General features: G+C 40.0%; 1 protein-coding gene across 14 annotated transcripts in view; it reads left to right on the top strand.

Moving 5' to 3' along the window:
• The window catches only part of LOC109411163 (cell adhesion molecule Dscam2), a 344,364-nt gene that overhangs the window by 279,529 nt on the left and 45,922 nt on the right, over positions 1 to 18,913 (top strand). For 13 of the 14 annotated variants that reach the window (XR_009997781.1, XR_009997780.1, XM_062852025.1 and 10 more), the window contains exon 6: positions 4,200 to 4,276. Coding sequence is in view for 12 of the 14 variants with exons in the window: in XM_062852025.1 (XP_062708009.1) it covers positions 4,200 to 4,276 (77 nt within the window). In the remaining 2 variants the exon portion in view is untranslated. Of the gene's footprint in view, positions 1 to 3,724; positions 4,090 to 4,199; positions 4,277 to 18,913 lie in introns of those variants that run through there. The other variant, XM_062852032.1, reaches the window with a different exon arrangement.

Genomic DNA, 18,913 nt, shown 5'->3' with positions numbered 1-18,913 from the left:
GTGGAATCCCTTTCAGTATTCTAAGAAATTTCTGGATGATCTTGGTTGATTCTTCTAAGGATTGTGGAAAACCCTCACTTAGGATCCCACTCAGAATTCTGAGGAAATCTTTTTTGGCATTCTCAAGAACTCCTCTCAGACTTCTTGGAGAACCGTACTCAGCATTCTCAGAATTGTGGCGAAATTTCTCTTAGAATTCTAGGGAATATTTCTTAGGATTCTGGAGGAATCCCACACAGGATTCTGCGTAAGATCCTTCTCATGATTCTCTGAAAATTCGGCTTTCTGGGGAAATTCCCGTCAGGATTCTGGAGAAATCCTTGGGATTCTGAGGCTATATTTTTCAAGATTCTAGGGCACTTTCTTTCAGAATTATTAATTATTGAAGAATCTCTCACGAGATTGTGGGTAGAATTCTCTAGAGAAACTTGGATTTTGGAGAATCCCTCGCCTAGATTTTGTGATTCCTTTTAGAATTCGGAAGAAATCCTTCTCGGCATTCCATGAGAATCCCAGTAGAATTCTGTTTTCTGTATTCTGGAACAGTTGCTCGCAGAAATCCTTTTTATGATTCTGGGAGAATCCCTCTTAGTAATCAGAGAAAATCCCTGACAGAACGTTCTGGAACATTTTGGAAGAATTCCAAGGGAGAGCTTCTCCTAGGATTCTGAAACAATCTATCATAGGATCCTGGGAGAATTCTTTCCGGGACTCCTAGATAATCCGTCTCATAGATATGGAGTAATCTCTCTCAGGATTCTCAAAAAATCCTCAATGGAATTCAGAGAGAATTCCTACCAAGAACCGGAAGAGTTTTGCTTTCTTTTCTAGGTAAGGACTGTTCAATTTATAAAACGGACAACTTTTGAAGGCCATAAAAAGTAAACGCGTAGCTCAAATTAAATCAATCTTGGTTTGTTGTTTAGTGCATTATGTTTACATATAATAACCACAATTGAATTGAATAAAAACAGTTGAACTTCATAGAAATGTGGCAAAGTGTTAGGAGGGGTCAATTTTTCGATTGCCAAAAACTTTAAATCAAATTAAAACTACTGAAAAATATTAGTATGTCATTTTTTATGTCTGAAAAGTGTGTGGCATACTGAAGCAGTATAAGTATTAAATATTCTGGCAAAATATGAACCCAAACGGATTATTAGTTGTTGAGATATTATAGTTATAAGTTGGACTCGATTTTTTGAAAAAAAAAATAATAAATAAAGCAAAAAAAGTATCAAAATATTAAAATAACAATGTTTTCAGTGCATCTTGCCGAAAGTATGAACTCTGTAATTTCTAATGCAGAAAACCGCTTCTTGATAACATTTCTGGCTTGGTTACTGTGCACCATAACAGTTCCCGGAGTCAGAACAGCTTCGTTCTTGGAAGGTTCTTCCAAATAATGATGGAACTTATTGCAAATTTAACATAATAATGATGTCAGAAAATAAAACATTGCACGCGGTTATTATTAAATATGATGTAAAATCACATAGGATCAAGCCTTGTTTGAAATAAATAATTATAAGCTTATCTGAAGTTGAAATGTTGCATTAATGGAGCTAAAAGTATACAATTTTTCTCTATGATCATAACTATGGATTAAATTTATGATGAAGAATGCACTTTAAAGCATATTTCTCTTCGATATAATGTAGAATACGATTCTCTACTACACAGGATAAATTTTTAGCTGAACCCATAGTGTCACTGCAACACTAGACTTGAATAAATATTTTGTATCAATTTCTTTGAAAACAAGGCATTTCACTATATCAAACTGGGTAATGCTTGGTGCATCATTACTGACCAACTATTCAAGAGAATAGTATAAAATTCCAACACATTGAAAAGTTCACGAAAATGTAAAAGTTAACCCGGGAGCGGTCGCGTCGTGTACTGAGTACACGCACCATGAAAAATACACGCTTGTGATACACAGCGTGAACGTAGTGCCGTTGCAGGTAGTCGAAGACGCGACTGCTTGAGGGTTAAATATGTGTAAAGTTGGGCAGAATTTTGAGAAATGGGTTTTTATTAAGTTTTAATGGAAACCGCTTCAGATACATAATTAGAGTATATTTTGTATACTGTTATATTTTCCTACATTTTAGAATAGCTATTGGAAGTTATGCAAAAAACGGATAATGGTTTGATTGAAAAAAAAATTCGTCCGTATTATAAATTGAACAGTCCTAAATATCGCTCAAGATTGTGGTGTGATTATTTTCAGCATTCTTAAAAAATCTCATAATTCTAAAAGAACTTCTTTCAGAATTCTGAAGGAGTCTCTTTAAATATTTTGGGGGAGTTTCTCTTATAGTTTTGTAATGTCTTATAAAATAGAATCGATGTTAAAACATCGATTCAAAGCATTCGATTAAATCGGTGAATCGATTTTGCTGATCCGATTCGAATCGACTCACAAAAACCGATGTCTCAGCCAGATTTGCCCAATGCTACACTAGACCACAAAGCTCGTCTGGTGGGTATCTTTCAATACTTAATAAGAGAAAAATAACTTGAAAATAGTAGATTGAAGTCAATTTTTGAGGTTTTGTCCGGCTTCCAGCCACTGTGCGTTGTAAATATGATATGATGACGATGCTCCAGGAGATATTATTTTCAGATCTTTCATCTCTTATATCATGAAAAACAATCATTTCAAAGCATTCCATTACTTCGTGTGAAGCACTACAGCTGAAAAGAAAAATGCTTCCAAATGCTTGACCTTATTCGTCGAAATCTGAGTACAAAACCAATTTCGCGTCTGTCAGCGAAAAAAGCAAACGGTTAAGCTGCACTGCGTGCCTCCGGCCAAATGGTCCATGTCTCATGTTTTATTGGCCAATATACAAATCACGACACTTGAGCTTTCGTAAACAGTCTGTGAAATTGATTTTCTCTTCTCTCGTTGGCACTTTTTTCCATCATGGTTCCCCCTTAGTACCAGAGGACATAGACAACGTGAACCAGCAGCAGCAACAACAACGATGGAAATGGATTTGATTCACATCGTTTGCTCGGTTCTCCATCGGTGGTTTCGTGGAAAGGAAGGTGGAAAGCTGACCGGCGACCAAAGTGTTGTGCTCAATCGAGCTTGGTTCAATGTTCTGTATGCTCACGTCAACATCAATGTAACCGGTGAGCTGTAAAAATAAACATCCTTTTCTTGCCTTCGATTTGGATGTCTTGCCCAAAACGGTAATAAAAGTAAAAGGATGGGGCAAACTCGATTGGAAAATGTGGGAATAAGGAAATAGTAACGGCTTCATAGGGTATCATAGAATATTAGCCATATTTTAACCAATTCATTCGGAACTCAGGGAAAGCATCTAGAGTCTTCTCCACCTTCTTGGCGTAGCGTCCTAACGAAGATAGGACAAGAAACAAAATTCTCTAAGCCCATATCAAGAAAACGATTTCTCCATTACGAAAAGATCAAAATACGCGAAAATTATTGTCACAGATTATGAAGTTTTATGTATTTAGATATATTGATCACTTCTTGAGTCCACTCTTATTATTTATATAGATACATAAGGACTGGGACCATTTCGAAAGAGAAACCTATTTTGGGTACTGTCCGCTATAAATCATACAGATTTGCTTCAATTGACATAATTTTTGTTACACAAGTAGCTATGTCCGTTGTTCACGCTAACTATCAACTGTTATAGAACTCGACTTACGAAAAATATCATCACATGGGAAGGTCATCTAGGAAATACACTGCCAAAAAATCAAAATGACGCCCAGGTACAAAGCCTTCTATAAACTCCCATTCACTCCACATGTGGCAGCAATTCCGGATTATCATTACCGCCCACACATGTAAATAATCATGATACTGCGAATTTGTGGCGCTATAGCTTCTAATTTTGTCACGTATCTCGCTTATGATGAGTATATATGCCGTCAACTCTGTCATCATCCAACAGCATGCTAGTACATAACTCATCAGCCACAGGATTTTCCCGGCACACCGAGTTGTCAACGAAAAGCACTGTACGACCCTACACAAATAACCCATTCTGCTGATCCCCGCACCAGCCAGCTTCAAGCACATCCAACGCATAAAGACACGTGAGAAGAAAATTATTATCTCTCGAGCTATATCGTCGTTGCCGCACGTTTCCCACGTCGTCTTAAACGGTTCACTCATTTCTATTTTTTTTTCTTCATATTCCTTTCAGTCGTTAATCAGAAGTACAATGTACAAGTACATGACGAATATGTCATGACGGGGAACACCGCAGTCCTGAAATGTCAGGTAAGTGTGCCAGAAACCCGGCGTTGCCAAGCTCTCATATGTACGTGTGATGGTATTTAATCTAACACCTGTCAGTTGCCGTTCCCAATATAAGTCTACATAATTCCTTTATATCATAAGCCATGGGAAAAGAGTTGGGGGTGCGTTGACGCACAAGGTGTTACAGTTATCAATTAATCAAACAGCAGGTTTGATTGTTGAATAGAAACTGATCTTTCTTCGATGGACACTACTTTTTATTTTCTATTGGTTGGCTTGGCCATTTGTACTGGGTAGTTTAAACATAACATGGCTGAGTAAATGTTTAATCATTTTCGTAATACGTAGGAATTTTTACATTATCTTTCCCTGTGCCATAAATGCAAAAAATATGGTTCACGGAACTAGACATTATTGTCACAATGTTCACCTAGATGCTCATTGCTCATTGCATAAGTTGTAGTGTGGTGGTACTTCTCACTATAAGGACGATGTTCCTTAGATGTAAGATGCCCGAAAATTTGAATATTTGTATTGCGGAAGTAACCTCAAGCCCAACTTGTAGGATTGCGCTTACCGTAACAAAATTGTTAAATCACTTGCCGGGCAGATGAACGGGAACGTTAACCGTATCCGAAAGTAGGATGCCATAGAGAAAAAACCCTTGTCCTACTTGCCTTTTCAATGCACCGGCAAGCAAATGCATTTTCTGAAATCGAATTTGCTGAGATTGACTTACAATAAGATCAATTCATTATTGTTGGGTTCAATGGGAAGTTGTGATTTGTGATTTTGGGTGAAATTGATCGCCGTGAGGTCTATTTCTGGAGCAACATTTGAAAAGGGCTCAAGAGGTCTTGTCCCTTTTTTTTTTTGAAACGCTCCGTAGGGCATAACAGCAGCCCGCCCACGCAAATGAACACCGTTATCTGAAAGATCGATGTTTGCTCTATCTGATAACGGTCTTAGTTTTTGTGAATAAGCTGATGGGGGCTCAGGAGCGACGTGTGAAGTCATTGTTTACCAATGCTTGTATGCCCTTTTCAAATGTTGCTCCAGATTTTTATTAGTCAAAAACAACGCTTTAGACTTGAAACAATATGTGAAAAATGATCGTCATCTGACAAGGGTTATTGAATGATGAGATAACAAGTTTTATAACTAATTAGTGAAATATTTCTGTATTAAATTTAATATTTTCTCGAACTGCGTGTTGAGTGATCTTGAAAGACATGTCCAAACTTGACTCGCCGTGGTAGTATCTCACATGCAATAAACTATCCAATCAATGTTTGTAGCTAATCAATCATCGATAAACCCGATTATGTAGTCAAAAATTCTGTAAATATTTATATTTCTGCACAAAAGTTAACTTTTCGTAAGTTTTTACTTATTTAAAAAAAATTGCATTCTTTCAGGCGTTTTCTGCGGATTTAATAAACTTTTAACTTAAATAATTGAACATTTAGCAAACTTGTAAAAGTTTTGCGTAACTTTTAGCAGTTTGGGATGTCAAATTTTGGTCTACGTGGTTTATGAACATCCCCTAGCTAACCTCACTTTTTTTTCAGTCACCCATCAATCTCATTTTTTTAAAGACACGGACACGTTTTTAATGCTTCCAGTGAGCTATTTGCTCTTTGAAGGAAGCACGACACTAGACAACGGCCAGTGGCACAGCCAAAAACTTTTCCTGACAGCTGCGGCGGGAATCGAACCCCCGCTCCTTAGCACGACGCGACTAAGGGCTTGGTGACCTTAGCCGCACGACCACGAAACCTTACTTACCATACCGATCAGGCTGACGCCGGAGTGGCCTCTGCTGTACATAGTAGCCATCTCCATTCCACTCGGTCCATGGCAGTTTGTCTCCAGTTCCGCACTCTGCGTAGGGTCCGTAGATCGTCCGTTGACGACCCACCTAGCTCGCTGCGCTCCACGTCTTCTTGTACCGGTCGGATGACTCTCGAGAACCATTTTAATCGGGTTGCTATCCGACATCCTGATCCTGACGCCCACCTTAACCTCCCGATTTTCGCGGTATGGACGATGGTTGGTTCTCTCAGCAGCTGATGCAGCTCGTGGTTCATTCGCCTTCTCCAAGTCCCGTCTTCCATCTGCACTCCGCCGTAGATGGTACGCAACACCTTCCGTTCGAAAACTCCAAGGGCGCATTGGTCCTCTGCACGTAGGGTCCATGTTTCGTGCCCATAGAGGACGACCGGTCTAATCAGCGTTTTGTAGATAGTTAACTTCGTGTTACGGCGAACTTTATTCGATCGTAGAGTTCTGCGGAGTCCAAAGTAAGCACGATTTCCTGCCACAATGCGTCTCTGATTTTCTCTGCTGGTGTCGTTGTCGGCGGTCACCAGTGAGCCCAAGTACACGAATTCTTCAACCGCCTCGATTTCATCACCGTTGATATAAATTCGGGGTGGCGTTGCCATCATAAACTTTGTTTTCAACACATTAATGACTAATCCAATTCGCCTGGCTTCACTCTTCAGTGGGATGTACGTTTCCGCCATCGTCTCAAATTTACGAGCAATAATATCAATGTCATCAGCGAAACCAATCAGCTGAACGGACTTCGTGAAAATCATACCACTCGTGTTAATCCCCGCTAGGGGTCGCAGTACCGACCACTTTTGGTGAGTACCGGTATTTCGGTACTGAGGCTCACAGTACCGGTAGTACCGGTAAAATACCGGTACTGGAGAATTTTTCACTGAACTGAAGAGCTATCTATTTTGAACAATAAAATCAGCCATTTACCAGACATTTGAGAATTCCGGTTTTAACCCTCGAACGATCGCGATGTTGTATTTTGTACAACACGTAGAAAAAATCTCGCTTTTTGTACTCAGCATTAGCGTGGTGCTGACGCAGCTAGTCAACCGCGCGAGTTACAGAAGGTTAAACGATGACATAAAATCAAATTATAAATAGAACTAAAATATAAATAGATAAAAATATAGAAGAAGTTGCATGAAATTGTTTTCAGAGCTTATGTTCAGCTTCTGACCAGTTTCATAGACAGTGCCTTAGGCAGTCTAAAAAACAGGAACAACCTTACATGTACCAAAATCAGATAGATAGCTATTATGTATAGATAGAAGAAGATTGAACTGATTTTTTTTCCTAATTCCTTCTTAGAAACCCAAATCTAACAAGTTAAATTCCAAGCTAGTAAATGCATTTCCAACATTCGAACTTCAATGAACCAATTATTGCTATGATTATCATGGATATCCAGAAAGGGTTTCATATATGAAACGTTTGTTTGTCATAGTACTTGGATTTAAATGTTTTCGTTTATTTCTATTGCATATTAGCTATACTTATGACCGAATTTCAATACTTCGGGAGAGATTTCCCAGTACCAAAAGTACCGGTTCCAAGGCTCAGTCAGTACCGGTATTTCGGTACCAAAAATTGATCGGTAATACCGGGATTTTCGGTACCGGTACTACCGGTACTACATCCCTAATCCCCGCTCTCTTTATTACACCCTCTAACGCAATGTTGAACAGCAAGCACGAAAGACCATCACCTTGCCGTAACCCTCTATGAGATTCGAAGGGACTCGAGAGTGTCCCCGATATTCGAACTACGCACATCACTCGATCCATCGTGCCTTGATCAATCGTATCAGTTCATCCGGGAAATCCAGCCTGATATTGCCAGACGAACTCTTTTGCAATCGGTGAAAGATGGCGGCATAAAATTTGAGAGAGTATCTTGTAGGCAGCGCTCAGTAGTGTGATCGCGCGGAAATTCCCGCAATCCAACTTGTCGCCCTTTTTGTAGATGGGACACACGATTCCATCCATTCCTCCGGTAATACTTCCTCCTCCCAAATCTTGGTAATAACCCAGTGTAGTGCTCTCACCAGTGCTTCTCCACCGTATTTCGTTCGACAAGACAATCTGTTTAGTGAGTACCCCTTGTGTTTTTTTTTTGCTCGTCGAATTTTGCTCAATTTCTTATAAAAATCGCCACGAAAAATCTTCCAAAGCTGTTTGTTTAAAGTGTATTCATCGATAATTAGCTTGATCAATACAAGAACTGCCAATGGACTACCCGCTTTGCGCGCAGCCACAGTTGATCAGCAGGAGTAAATCAATTTAATTTTGTATGGCGAAATGCATCTAAACTTGAATTACTTGAAATACAAAGCTTTTCCCGAAAAAATATTTGGAAGGCTTAACAGTGGTCACCATTGTGCACAACCACTACCAAATATTTTTTCGAATAATGTGTTCCACTTCGAGAAATACGCCTTTAGATGCTATTCGCCATACAATATTTTTGCGATTTACTTTTAGCGATTTTTCGCGCATAGAAGCTAGCGCCACAATGGTCGATGCGGAGAGTAGGAAAACAGCCGATGTAGTTAATTCATTGATAACCGCTCTGTGATAAAAACCGTAATAAAACTGTGCATCGAAGTAATCCTGGATTGCAAAAAATGCCATCACGACGTCGCAAGGGAAGAGGAACTCTATTCTAATGGCTTGTGTAAACGACTATATCACGCTGTTTGTGTCGGACTAAACAATGAAGAGCTTGCCGCTTTATCACCGCCAAAGAGGAATAGTTTTTGGTTGTGCGACGATTGTTTTTCCAAATTTCTTCAGTGGAGAGAGAGTCACAAAGAACCTACCGTTCAATGCAGCCCAGTAGTGTGCAGTTCAAAGTGGGTGTTGCAGCATGACGTAGATGAACTAAAATCTAAGGTCGAAGAAATAATGTCTGTTCTTGCTTCGAATGCTACATGCCCTTCGGGTTCGGATACTTCTGCTATACGACATTCAACTCCTCGTTCATCGCCGCAACGGGAAACGATCCCCAATCGTGTGATGCCGCTTGTACCTGATGTTACCGATCTCACACGATCACAACTGTCAACCTCTTCCTCAAATACTCTTGATGAGAGTTTTGCCCTATAGAGGTAATCACGTTCAAATGTATGCGTGCCTTTTTTGTAGATGTAGTTGTGAAACTGCGAGGAAAATATTTGCACTCTTGCCCCGGACGTTAGTTTTATCATTATTTACCCGTTTTACCCAATTCGATTGGGTAATATTTGCATATGCAATCTGAATAGCCTTTCAATCGGTGTGCACTTTTGTGTGAGGAAAAATTTGCGCTAGTGTTCGTGTGTTGAAATGTCACTTATCTCTATTACCACGGGGGTGCAATGGTGGTCTGATTTTGTTGCCGCTTATCATGCGCAACCAGAGCTCACTAACACCAACATTGAATCAATATAGCAGCGGGAGAAAATAAGAAAAAACGCACTTTGGCGAACAAAGTTTGCGAAAAGAGGTGTTGTGTGTCTTTTCACGAACAATTCTCACTCTCTGTAAGAACTTTACCTAAATATTGACACTCTCAAATTGAAAATTATCAAATATGCCGCTTTTTCATGATCAGCACTTTTATGAGCTCTAATATGATGCAAGCGTTTTGCACCAATATCCCTCGTAAAAAGGTAAACATTCAAATTTCACGACTGTGTTGGTGAATATTTCGGCTGGAGCATAAATTTATGCTCCACGTAAGGAGGCACAATCCAACCTGTCAAACTCCATAGTGATTGCCGTCCCCTTGCCTATTACTGACAAATATTGATGCAAGCGTATCTGAGGCAGATGTTCAACGGATGGTTTCTCGATGTTTGGGGGCCTGCGACAACGAATGTAAACATCTCCGGAAGCTTGTTCCGCGATGGGTGGACTGTGATAATTTAGATTACGTATCTTTTACAGTTGTATTGAGCAAAAGATGGAAGCCTTCCGCTATGAAATCGTCTACTTGGCCAAACAATTTTAAGTTTCGAGGATTTGTTAGAAAACAATGTACCTGGAAACCCGATATTGTGTAGATTTTATGTACTTCATGTAAATGATGTAAATGTATGAGCAGTGATTTTAAAATGTTTATGTTGCTAAAGTGAATGTGTATCTCTGTTTTTTTGTAGTTTATATGATGTGATAATAAGAATTATGTATCTCTGTTTCTTGTAGTTGAGTTCATATCTTCAGTATTTTTGATATCTTAGTATAAGTATATTCAATAAGACTAAAAAATGTCAGTTGAATCAATATAATAATAAATAAATAAATAAATTTCAGAAGCTCGCTTGGTAGTTGATCTGCTCCAGCGGCTTTGTTGTTTTTCAACCGACCAACCTCCTCCTCAATCTGTTGGAGGCCAGGGGCCGAAAGTCTTTCGTCCTGTGCACATACTCCTAAATCTGTTACCCCGCCACCTTCGGTGATTGCAACGTCGCCATTGAGGTGTTCATCGTAATGCTGCCGCCACCTGTCGACCACCTCACGCTCGCTCGTGAGCGACCACGAAGCCACACAATTTATATTTGTAAAATTTGAAAAAATCCATATTTTACTATAACATTTCAATCCAATACATATATTCCACAAGGCTTCTTGCATCATGTTCTAACTCCTAAGATTTCAACCTGTGGTTATTTTTTAAGATTTGATTTGTTTTTCAGAGCACTATCAAAGTTACCCCAGAAAGAAAATGTGATTCTCGCTCATATGAAAAATTAAATATTACCCAAAATATTTAAAACTATTGGATTTTTCAATTGCAATTGATAACTGATACCCCAGTACTTGTTTAAAAAATATGAAAGTAGGCGAAATACTGTTACATGAATAAATATCGAAAAAATTTGCTGAAAAACTATCAAAGTTACCTAAAATTGGGTAATACTAAATTTGTGAAGATGTGGTAAACCATAGTTTCCCAAACTGTGGGTCGCGACCCCCCAGGGGGGTCGCTAGCCTTCATCCAGGGGGTCGCGAGGAACAGTTTTAATATTTTACTGTAACAGACAACAAATGACCCGGGTAGAGGTAAAATACTGACGATCAAAACATGATATTTGTTTGATTGATATAAGAGATAAAAGATCTGCAAATAATATCTGAAAAATGTTCCTGGAACATCTGAACAATATCAAAATTTGATATTTCAAGATCATACGAATAGCTCGCTGCTATTGGTTAGATCTTACAAAATCTAAATATGATTTGATGATGATGTCCCAGGAGTAAATTTTTGATTTTATTTTTAGATCTTTTATCTCTTATGTCAATCAGACCCAAATCACTTTTTGATCTCCATATCAAAATATGCTATTATTGAGCTCTTTTCCTCTACTCGGGGAGGGAATTATTATGGTGGGTCGCGAAAAGTACGTCTGCTGGCAAAAGGGGGTCGCTCACCCGAAAAGTTTGGGAACCTATGTGGTAAACTACTAATTCTCAAAAAGCTGGCTAATGAACATGAATAAGATAGATTTGAAAAGGGAAATTTCTAGGAACTTGTACAAAATTTGTAAAAACTAATCTTAAGCCAAAGTTGTGGCAGGTTATGTGCTGGCTGGTTGACGCTGGCTTAAATTCTCAGTGGATGGTGTGTGCTCTCCGTCATATCCAAGCAACTACCATGCCATGGACATAAAACAGAAGCGGAAATAGTTCATTTGCGGTCAGATAGTGCGTCTAACGAGAAAAATATCATTTGCCTGGGGCGCTGAAATCGATTTTGCCACGTCCTTCCTCGGATGCAAAGTGAGGTTGGTTAACTCTAAACACCATCGTCATTGCACAGTGGTTCAGTTGTCCAAAATAGCTAACTAAATCTAGAACTTCTGGAAGGCATTTGGGAAGTCTTTTGATGACAAATATTTGAAAACGCCCTGGAAGGAATTGAAACGCTTTGAAACGCCTCTTAATCCCCCATCAAAACTCCGTGAAATTCAGCGATAGTCAATGAAGCCCCCTAAATTCGCTCCGATACCTCCCTAAATGCTCTGAAACGCATTGGATTACTTTGAAACGCTTTGAAAGTTCTCTTAAATTTCCATGAAATCTCCGTGAAACGGAGCCTCTGAAGGCCCCTTAAATCACCCGGAAATCTCAAGAAACGCCCAGAAATGCATAAAAACGTATTCAAATGCTTTAAAATGCTTTGACATGCTTTAAACCACTGTAAAACGTATTTTAACTCTCATGAAATCTCCGTGAACTTAACCTGGGAGCACCTGCAAACCGTCAAAAATCCATCGGGAACCTCCTGAAACTCCCTGAAATACATTGAAACGCTATGAAACGTATCTGAAACTCGTGTAATTTACCTGAGAGCCTCTAAAGCCTCTAAATTCCTCTGAAACCTGCTGAAACACCCTGAAACGCCTTGAAATGGTTCAAAACACCTCAGAAACCCTTATGAAACATCCGTGAAAATCATGTGCGAGCCTCGGAAGTTCACTCAAACACCCCGGAAACCTCCTAATACGCCCTGAAACGCATTGAAACGCCTTGTACCGCTTTGAAACGCCTCATAGACCCCTCTCTGAAATCTCCGTAAAATACACATAAGCCCTCCAAAATCCCTCTGTAACCTCCTGAAACGCCTCTAAAACTCTCATGAAACGTTCGTGAAATTCACCTTAGATCCTCTGAAGCCCTCTGAAGCTAAAACACCTTTCAAATGTCCTTAAATGCCCTGAAACGCATTGAAACGCTTTAAAACGTCTCTGAAACCAACTCTGAAGTCATCCATGAGTCTCACCTAGAACACCTCTGAAACCTCCTGAGATACCTTGAAATGCTTAACGCATTAAAACGTCTTACTTTATTCATAATACAATGAAAGACCACTTGCCCAAAAAGATATATTTACGGGAGTCCTTGGAAATACCTAGACATTTCAGTAAAATCTCCGTACTCTGAGATTCGATTATTTTTTTCTAAAATTTCCAAATCTTCACAACTGTGCAGCTGTATCCCGTGGCCAGCAAAATTCAGGTGTGGGGGTCAATTTTATGATGCGCATGCATTGGAAATAATGAAATGATTTTAAATTGCTGTAGGAATCCAATAGAAACTTCACGTTTCTTGGTAACTAATGAGAAATTTATAAATTGAGTGCATTTTGATAGTGTAACACTATGTTGAACCTAATTTCATATGAACTCAACTTTTACCGCCAAACTGTGACAAGGAAGCGGCTGAACTGAAGCTCTTGGTCCTAACGTCCCATGTCCTGTCCGTGTCCCCGTACGGCAGTTTATGGTTCAACGCTATCCTGCGAACATTGTAACCACTGACTGCCGCAAGAAGCTGCTTGACAGGAAGTAATTTCATTAAATGGAAATTGCATTGGGTGATTGGAATTGAACGTTCGGATGGTTTTGCGGTGGCGTTGGACGTTTGCTTCGTCAATCTCTGTTAGGCGATTTAAAACTGAAAGATGGCCAAAATGGGCTGGGCAATTAATTAAAACCTTTACACAGCATTCAATCTATTCCAGGTGTCTAAAGTGAAAATGTTCAAATCGCATCCATCACCTCACAAAACAATTCGTTCCGCCTCGGCAGCTTGCAAATTGCAATCAACAATCCGTGAAAAGTCCCCGACATCAATTTTACCCATATCATCTCAATTAACATAATTGTCTGATAAATTGCCGCAATTGAGGTGTTCCTTTTCATTGAATCTTACACCTTCGCGTCCTGTGAATGTCTGGGTTGGTTCACCGCAAAGAAAAGAAAACCGATTGTGACGTGTTGGCTGCTGCTACAGCAGTTAGTATACCTGAAGCGACGTCGTGTAGCCGTCTTTCTTCCAGCGAACGTGACGACATTATGCAAATTATAACTTTGTCGTACGTGTCGACATGATTGGGAAAACTCAGTCTCTGTCGGGCTGTCTGGTGGACTGGTGAAGAAGTTTTCTTTCCGAGAGGAAATTAACGCGGTTGGCTGCCTTAGGCCAAGGGAATAGGATTGCGACACGCGAATCAAAGCAACAATTTAATCGCGAAGGAATGACAATTGCTGGCAATAAAAATCAGAACCAAGAGAAGTACCTGCCTTTACTAAGAAGTAATGAGTTGCGCATATCCATTGATATGATATAGTATGATGTTGTAATTATTATATATCTAAGACATTTTACCACTCAAGTGACATTCGTTTGTGAATAATATGAAATGATATGATAAATTTACCAAAAAAAAAAACTTTCAAATCATCTCTTTTTATGTCAACTGCTTCTACTAACAAACTTACTGTGCTCATTCATCATTTATTTAGCATTACATTACAGTCATAATAAAACTGAATCAACTATTCTTCGCCACAATACTCAGTTCGTGGATGTAGTCCTCCATCCTCGACCGCGTCTCAGACTTGCCAGATCGTTCTGCATCTGGTCCGCCTACCTTGCACGCTGCCCTCCAGGTCTTCTTGTAACATCCGGATCTCTTCCGAACACCAGCTTTGCAGGGTTGTTATCCGGCATTCTCACGACATGGCCCGCCCATCGTATCCTTCCAGCTTTTGCTAGGTTAGCCGTCGAGTGCAGCGAGCTCGTAATTCATTCTTCGCCGCTACACAGCGTTCTCCTGTATACCGCCAAAAATGGTCCTAAGCAGCCGTCGCTCGTACACTTTGAGTGCTTGCTTGTCCTTCTCGAGCATAGTCCTGGTCTCGTGCTCGGTCTTATCTGTGTTTTGTATTTGGTACATTTGGTGCGAGGGTGAATCTTTTTCGACCGCAGATTCTTGTGGAGCCCATAGTAGGCCCGACTTCCATTGATGATGCGCCTTCGTATATCGCGGCTAAAGTTGTTGTCTGCCGTCAATAAGGACCCGATGTAAACGCCACATCGAAAGTATCCCCGTCTATCGTAACACTGCTGCCTAGGCTTGCCCTGTTGTTCGTGGCACTTCGTTTTCCACGCGTTCACCGTGAGCGCGACCTCTTCTGCTTCACGTTTAAGGCGAGGTACAGTTGCCACCGTTCCAAATGTTCTAGCAATAATATCCATGTCATCCGCAAAACCGACGAATTGGCCGGATATCGTGAAAATCGTGCCTCACCTTCCAGGGCGATTTTGAACAGCAAGCATGAGAGTCCATCACCTTGACGCAGTCCCCGGCGAGATTCAAACGAGCTAGCTGAAACCCTTACGCATCTTCTTACATTGTCACTTTGTTCAATCTAATGAGCTTCCCAGAGAAGCCGTTCTCGTTCATGATTTTCCATAGCTCTTTTCGGTCGATACTGTCGATGGACAAGTGGTGCGTTGGAATTTGGTATTCGCGGCATTTTTGGAGCATTTGCCGCACAGTGAAGCCGGCTTGATAACTTGTGGCGGAAGTTGATTCAGCCCACTTGTACTTGTGGAGACCTGTGTAGGATACTCTCCACGAGGTGAGTTTAAATTATACACACACCGCACCGTGGAGAGTCGCCTTAGACCAAGCCCACGCATGGGCTCCATCGAGCGTTTTAACGTTAAGAAGAGCCGCGAACAAAGACGTGAACCGCACCGCGCGCTGCTAAGAAAGGCTCGAAAACGAAAAGTTTACGTACGGTTCGTAACGGGGCTTAGAATTTAGAGACAAGCAAACTACGGTCTCTATCCGTAGGCTCGTACGCTCTCTCGCGTTCAACTCTCTGGGTAGCGCAAAGAGGAGACGAAAGAATATGAGTAGGGATTTGTTGACAATCGTTTCTGTTCGGTTCATTTAGTTTGCAGAGAATGATTTCCCAGTTTTGTGTAGGTATTTTTTTTTTTTAGTTTGTATCAAATATTGATATTTATTCTTGCTTTGAAATTTCCAACGAAATAATATCATACATCAAAAACATAACAATTAATCCGACACACAATAGTGATAGAGTGACAATACAAACGCAGAAAAATAATAGATTGAAACAAACAGGTTTTGATTAAATATGTTTTGAATAAAGTTTTCCTTTCTTCGCCGATCATACATATCGAAAATGTATTGACTTTCTCTTAAAAGTAGTTATGATTGTTCTAAATTGCACCTTCAATTTTTTATTCGGCCAATCGTTTTCAAACTTATATTTGAAGAGCTTATATTGAATAGTAATTCAGTTCGGTTACTTTGGTGTCATATCTCTGATACGCTGCAATCATCTATATTGATAAGGATAGTAATTGGGCGTGATCTTACACACGGAGCCGCCAAACTACCTAAATTCGAGTTCTTTTGACGCAACCCCATAGTTTGGCCCAGCAAAAAAGTAGGTAAATTCAATCCAAAGGTAAGGTTTTTCAACCCAATTTTGACAAATACGGCATTTACCCAAAATTGGTTTATTGGACCAAAGTACCCCAAGTGGGTCGATGCAGCTTGCTTTGTTTTTGACAACATCGGTGGAAGAAAAAGAGAAAACAACCTGATTTTTGGTAGAAAGTTTAAACGATATACTTACTTTTGAGTAAAATAAACTCAAAAAATAGGTACTTTAAGTTCTCCGTGCACGATTACTTTCCAGGGTGCTTCCTCGTACTGGGTTAGATTAGATAAAAGTAGTTACGATTGTTTAGAGATACTTATGAATATGGATTCATTCAAAATTTGAATATTTAATATTACTTAACGCAAGATTTTGCAGTTTTAGATCGCCTCCCTCTCCAACGTAACAACTTTTGCGTTGGAAATATCGAAATTTTATGTGAAGCGTAACACAGCGCTAGACCAACTTCCCCTTCAACAATACGTTTGCGTAATTGAATCATATGTAACTCAATTCAGAAATCACAGAAAAACTACAGATATTTTTTGTAAAAAAATTAAATCATACTGATATAAATCTAGACTGTTGGAAGACAGTATTTACTATGACCAATAATGTTGACCTACGCGAAGTTGTAATGGAGACAACACACATGTCCAGAAAATTATAAGGAAAATGCAAGGGATGTTATTACTCAATAAACCTTAATATAAAATAATGCTCATAAGCTTTAATTCAGATATATTATTTGCGGGCTGATAATTTTTTGCAAGAAAGCAACAGGGATATCGAAGAGATAAACATTAATTTAGGACAAAAATCAACCTACAAGCCGTACAGTAAGTCACAATCATATTATTAAGTAAAAAAAACTTGAATACCGGGATTAAATCCAATAACACATTCTTGAAAAAATGTTATCTTTAAACGGAGCAAAGAACAGTTCTGATTTTTATCCAAAATCCTCTCCTTTAAGAAAATACTGCTGAGATTATTTGCCAGAATAAGATTTGCAATAACACCACAAATGATTTACAGTGCAAAAACCGATGATACGGATAGAATAGAGACCACCGGTGCGCAAAGGCGACCGATAATTATTTTACTCACATGGAAACGAACGACCGGTGCGAAAATTGTTAACGACGTGCTGTTTTGTGTGTAGTATGGAGCCCACGCGTGGGCTTGGTCTTAACAGCTCTTTACAATGAAGAAGTCCTGCATACACAGTTATTAGATAGCAGGCTTCTGAACAGAGATAATTACAAGTGAATATTACTCTTTGTAGCTCAGTATGCTCAACCCTAGACTAGACATTTCTGCATAGCAGATCTGAACATCTCAGGAGCCTCTGCAACAGCTACTCTTTATGAGAGATTCGATACTCCGTCTGAACCATGGGCCTTACGTTAAAGGATTTATCTACGAAAGGAGGCCAATGATTCTAGGCATGCAGCTCTCAAACTGACGTCCAGTTCAAACTACTTGTTAGGCCAGGACTACAAAAAGTAACATCGATGATCGATTTCGCTACATTCCGGCAAAAGGTACATTTGGTACCAACAGTAGCCAGACCGAAATCTAGTGTGGCCAGTGCCTCTAGCAGGATCTTATCCCGCTGTTACGTGGAACGGCTTCCCCATTGCACGGCCCTGCTATTATATCACCGATCTTCACCCTGTCAGCTCGGTCTTCAAATAGTCCAGCATCTGCGTGAATTGCTCGTGCGATCACCTTGAAAGCACATAACAGCTACAGCAGAAGACTCCGTTTACCTTGGCGACCACAGAGCTCTCGTAAGATGTAGACACCAACTCTTGGATGGGGTATTTACCCGTTGTCCACATCGCCGCCATTTTGGATCCATCCGCGACCCAGTTGCCGTTGCCGGTGAGTATTCAGTATCAATCCGCTAGTATGGCGATGTACGTTTCCCACTCAGCGACTGAATAATTTAGCAGGTTCCGCAGTTGGGTCACAATGGTTTAGGTTCGGCTGCATTACCTGCACTTTGACTTACCAGCTGTGGCTATTCTGAAGGACACATTGGGCCTCCCGTCTTGTGCTTGTTGTTCGCGGATTTCCCGGAACATATCAAGCACTTGGGAGAGTTCATTCAGTATTGTGTCTTATGAAATTCACATCCACATCGCCTTCTTGCTCCCAGGCCCGGATTAACCTTTGCGTGCCTGACGTTTTTTTGCGCACTCAAATTTTGATGTTCATTTAGCTCTAATTTCATCAATTTTTACCCTATTTTGATGATAATTTGACAGAACAACCGAAAATTACTACCGTTTCATAGAATGCACCGGTTGGTCAAGTTGGGTGATCGGTTCCGGATTTATACAAAAACCCAGTGTGGTACGTCGGTTGGTCAAAGGAGTCCGCCTTCAAACAATTTGCTCTAGAACAACGTTTTGGCTATTTTTTCAATTACTGGCTAATTCTCGGTAGATCGATCATTGTGGAAGCTAAATATGGTTTTGAATCTCTTAACGATGCGTGTTTTTATGAATTGAAATCAATTTTGAAAATTGGGGCGGAAATTGGTAAAC

This window comes from Aedes albopictus, chromosome 2 (assembly GCF_035046485.1).
Source record: "Aedes albopictus strain Foshan chromosome 2, AalbF5, whole genome shotgun sequence".
In the NCBI taxonomy this organism is placed as follows: domain Eukaryota; kingdom Metazoa; phylum Arthropoda; class Insecta; order Diptera; family Culicidae; genus Aedes; species Aedes albopictus.
The sequence above is the reverse complement of the archived record's forward strand: the minus strand, read 5'-3'. Positions and strand labels throughout refer to the sequence as shown.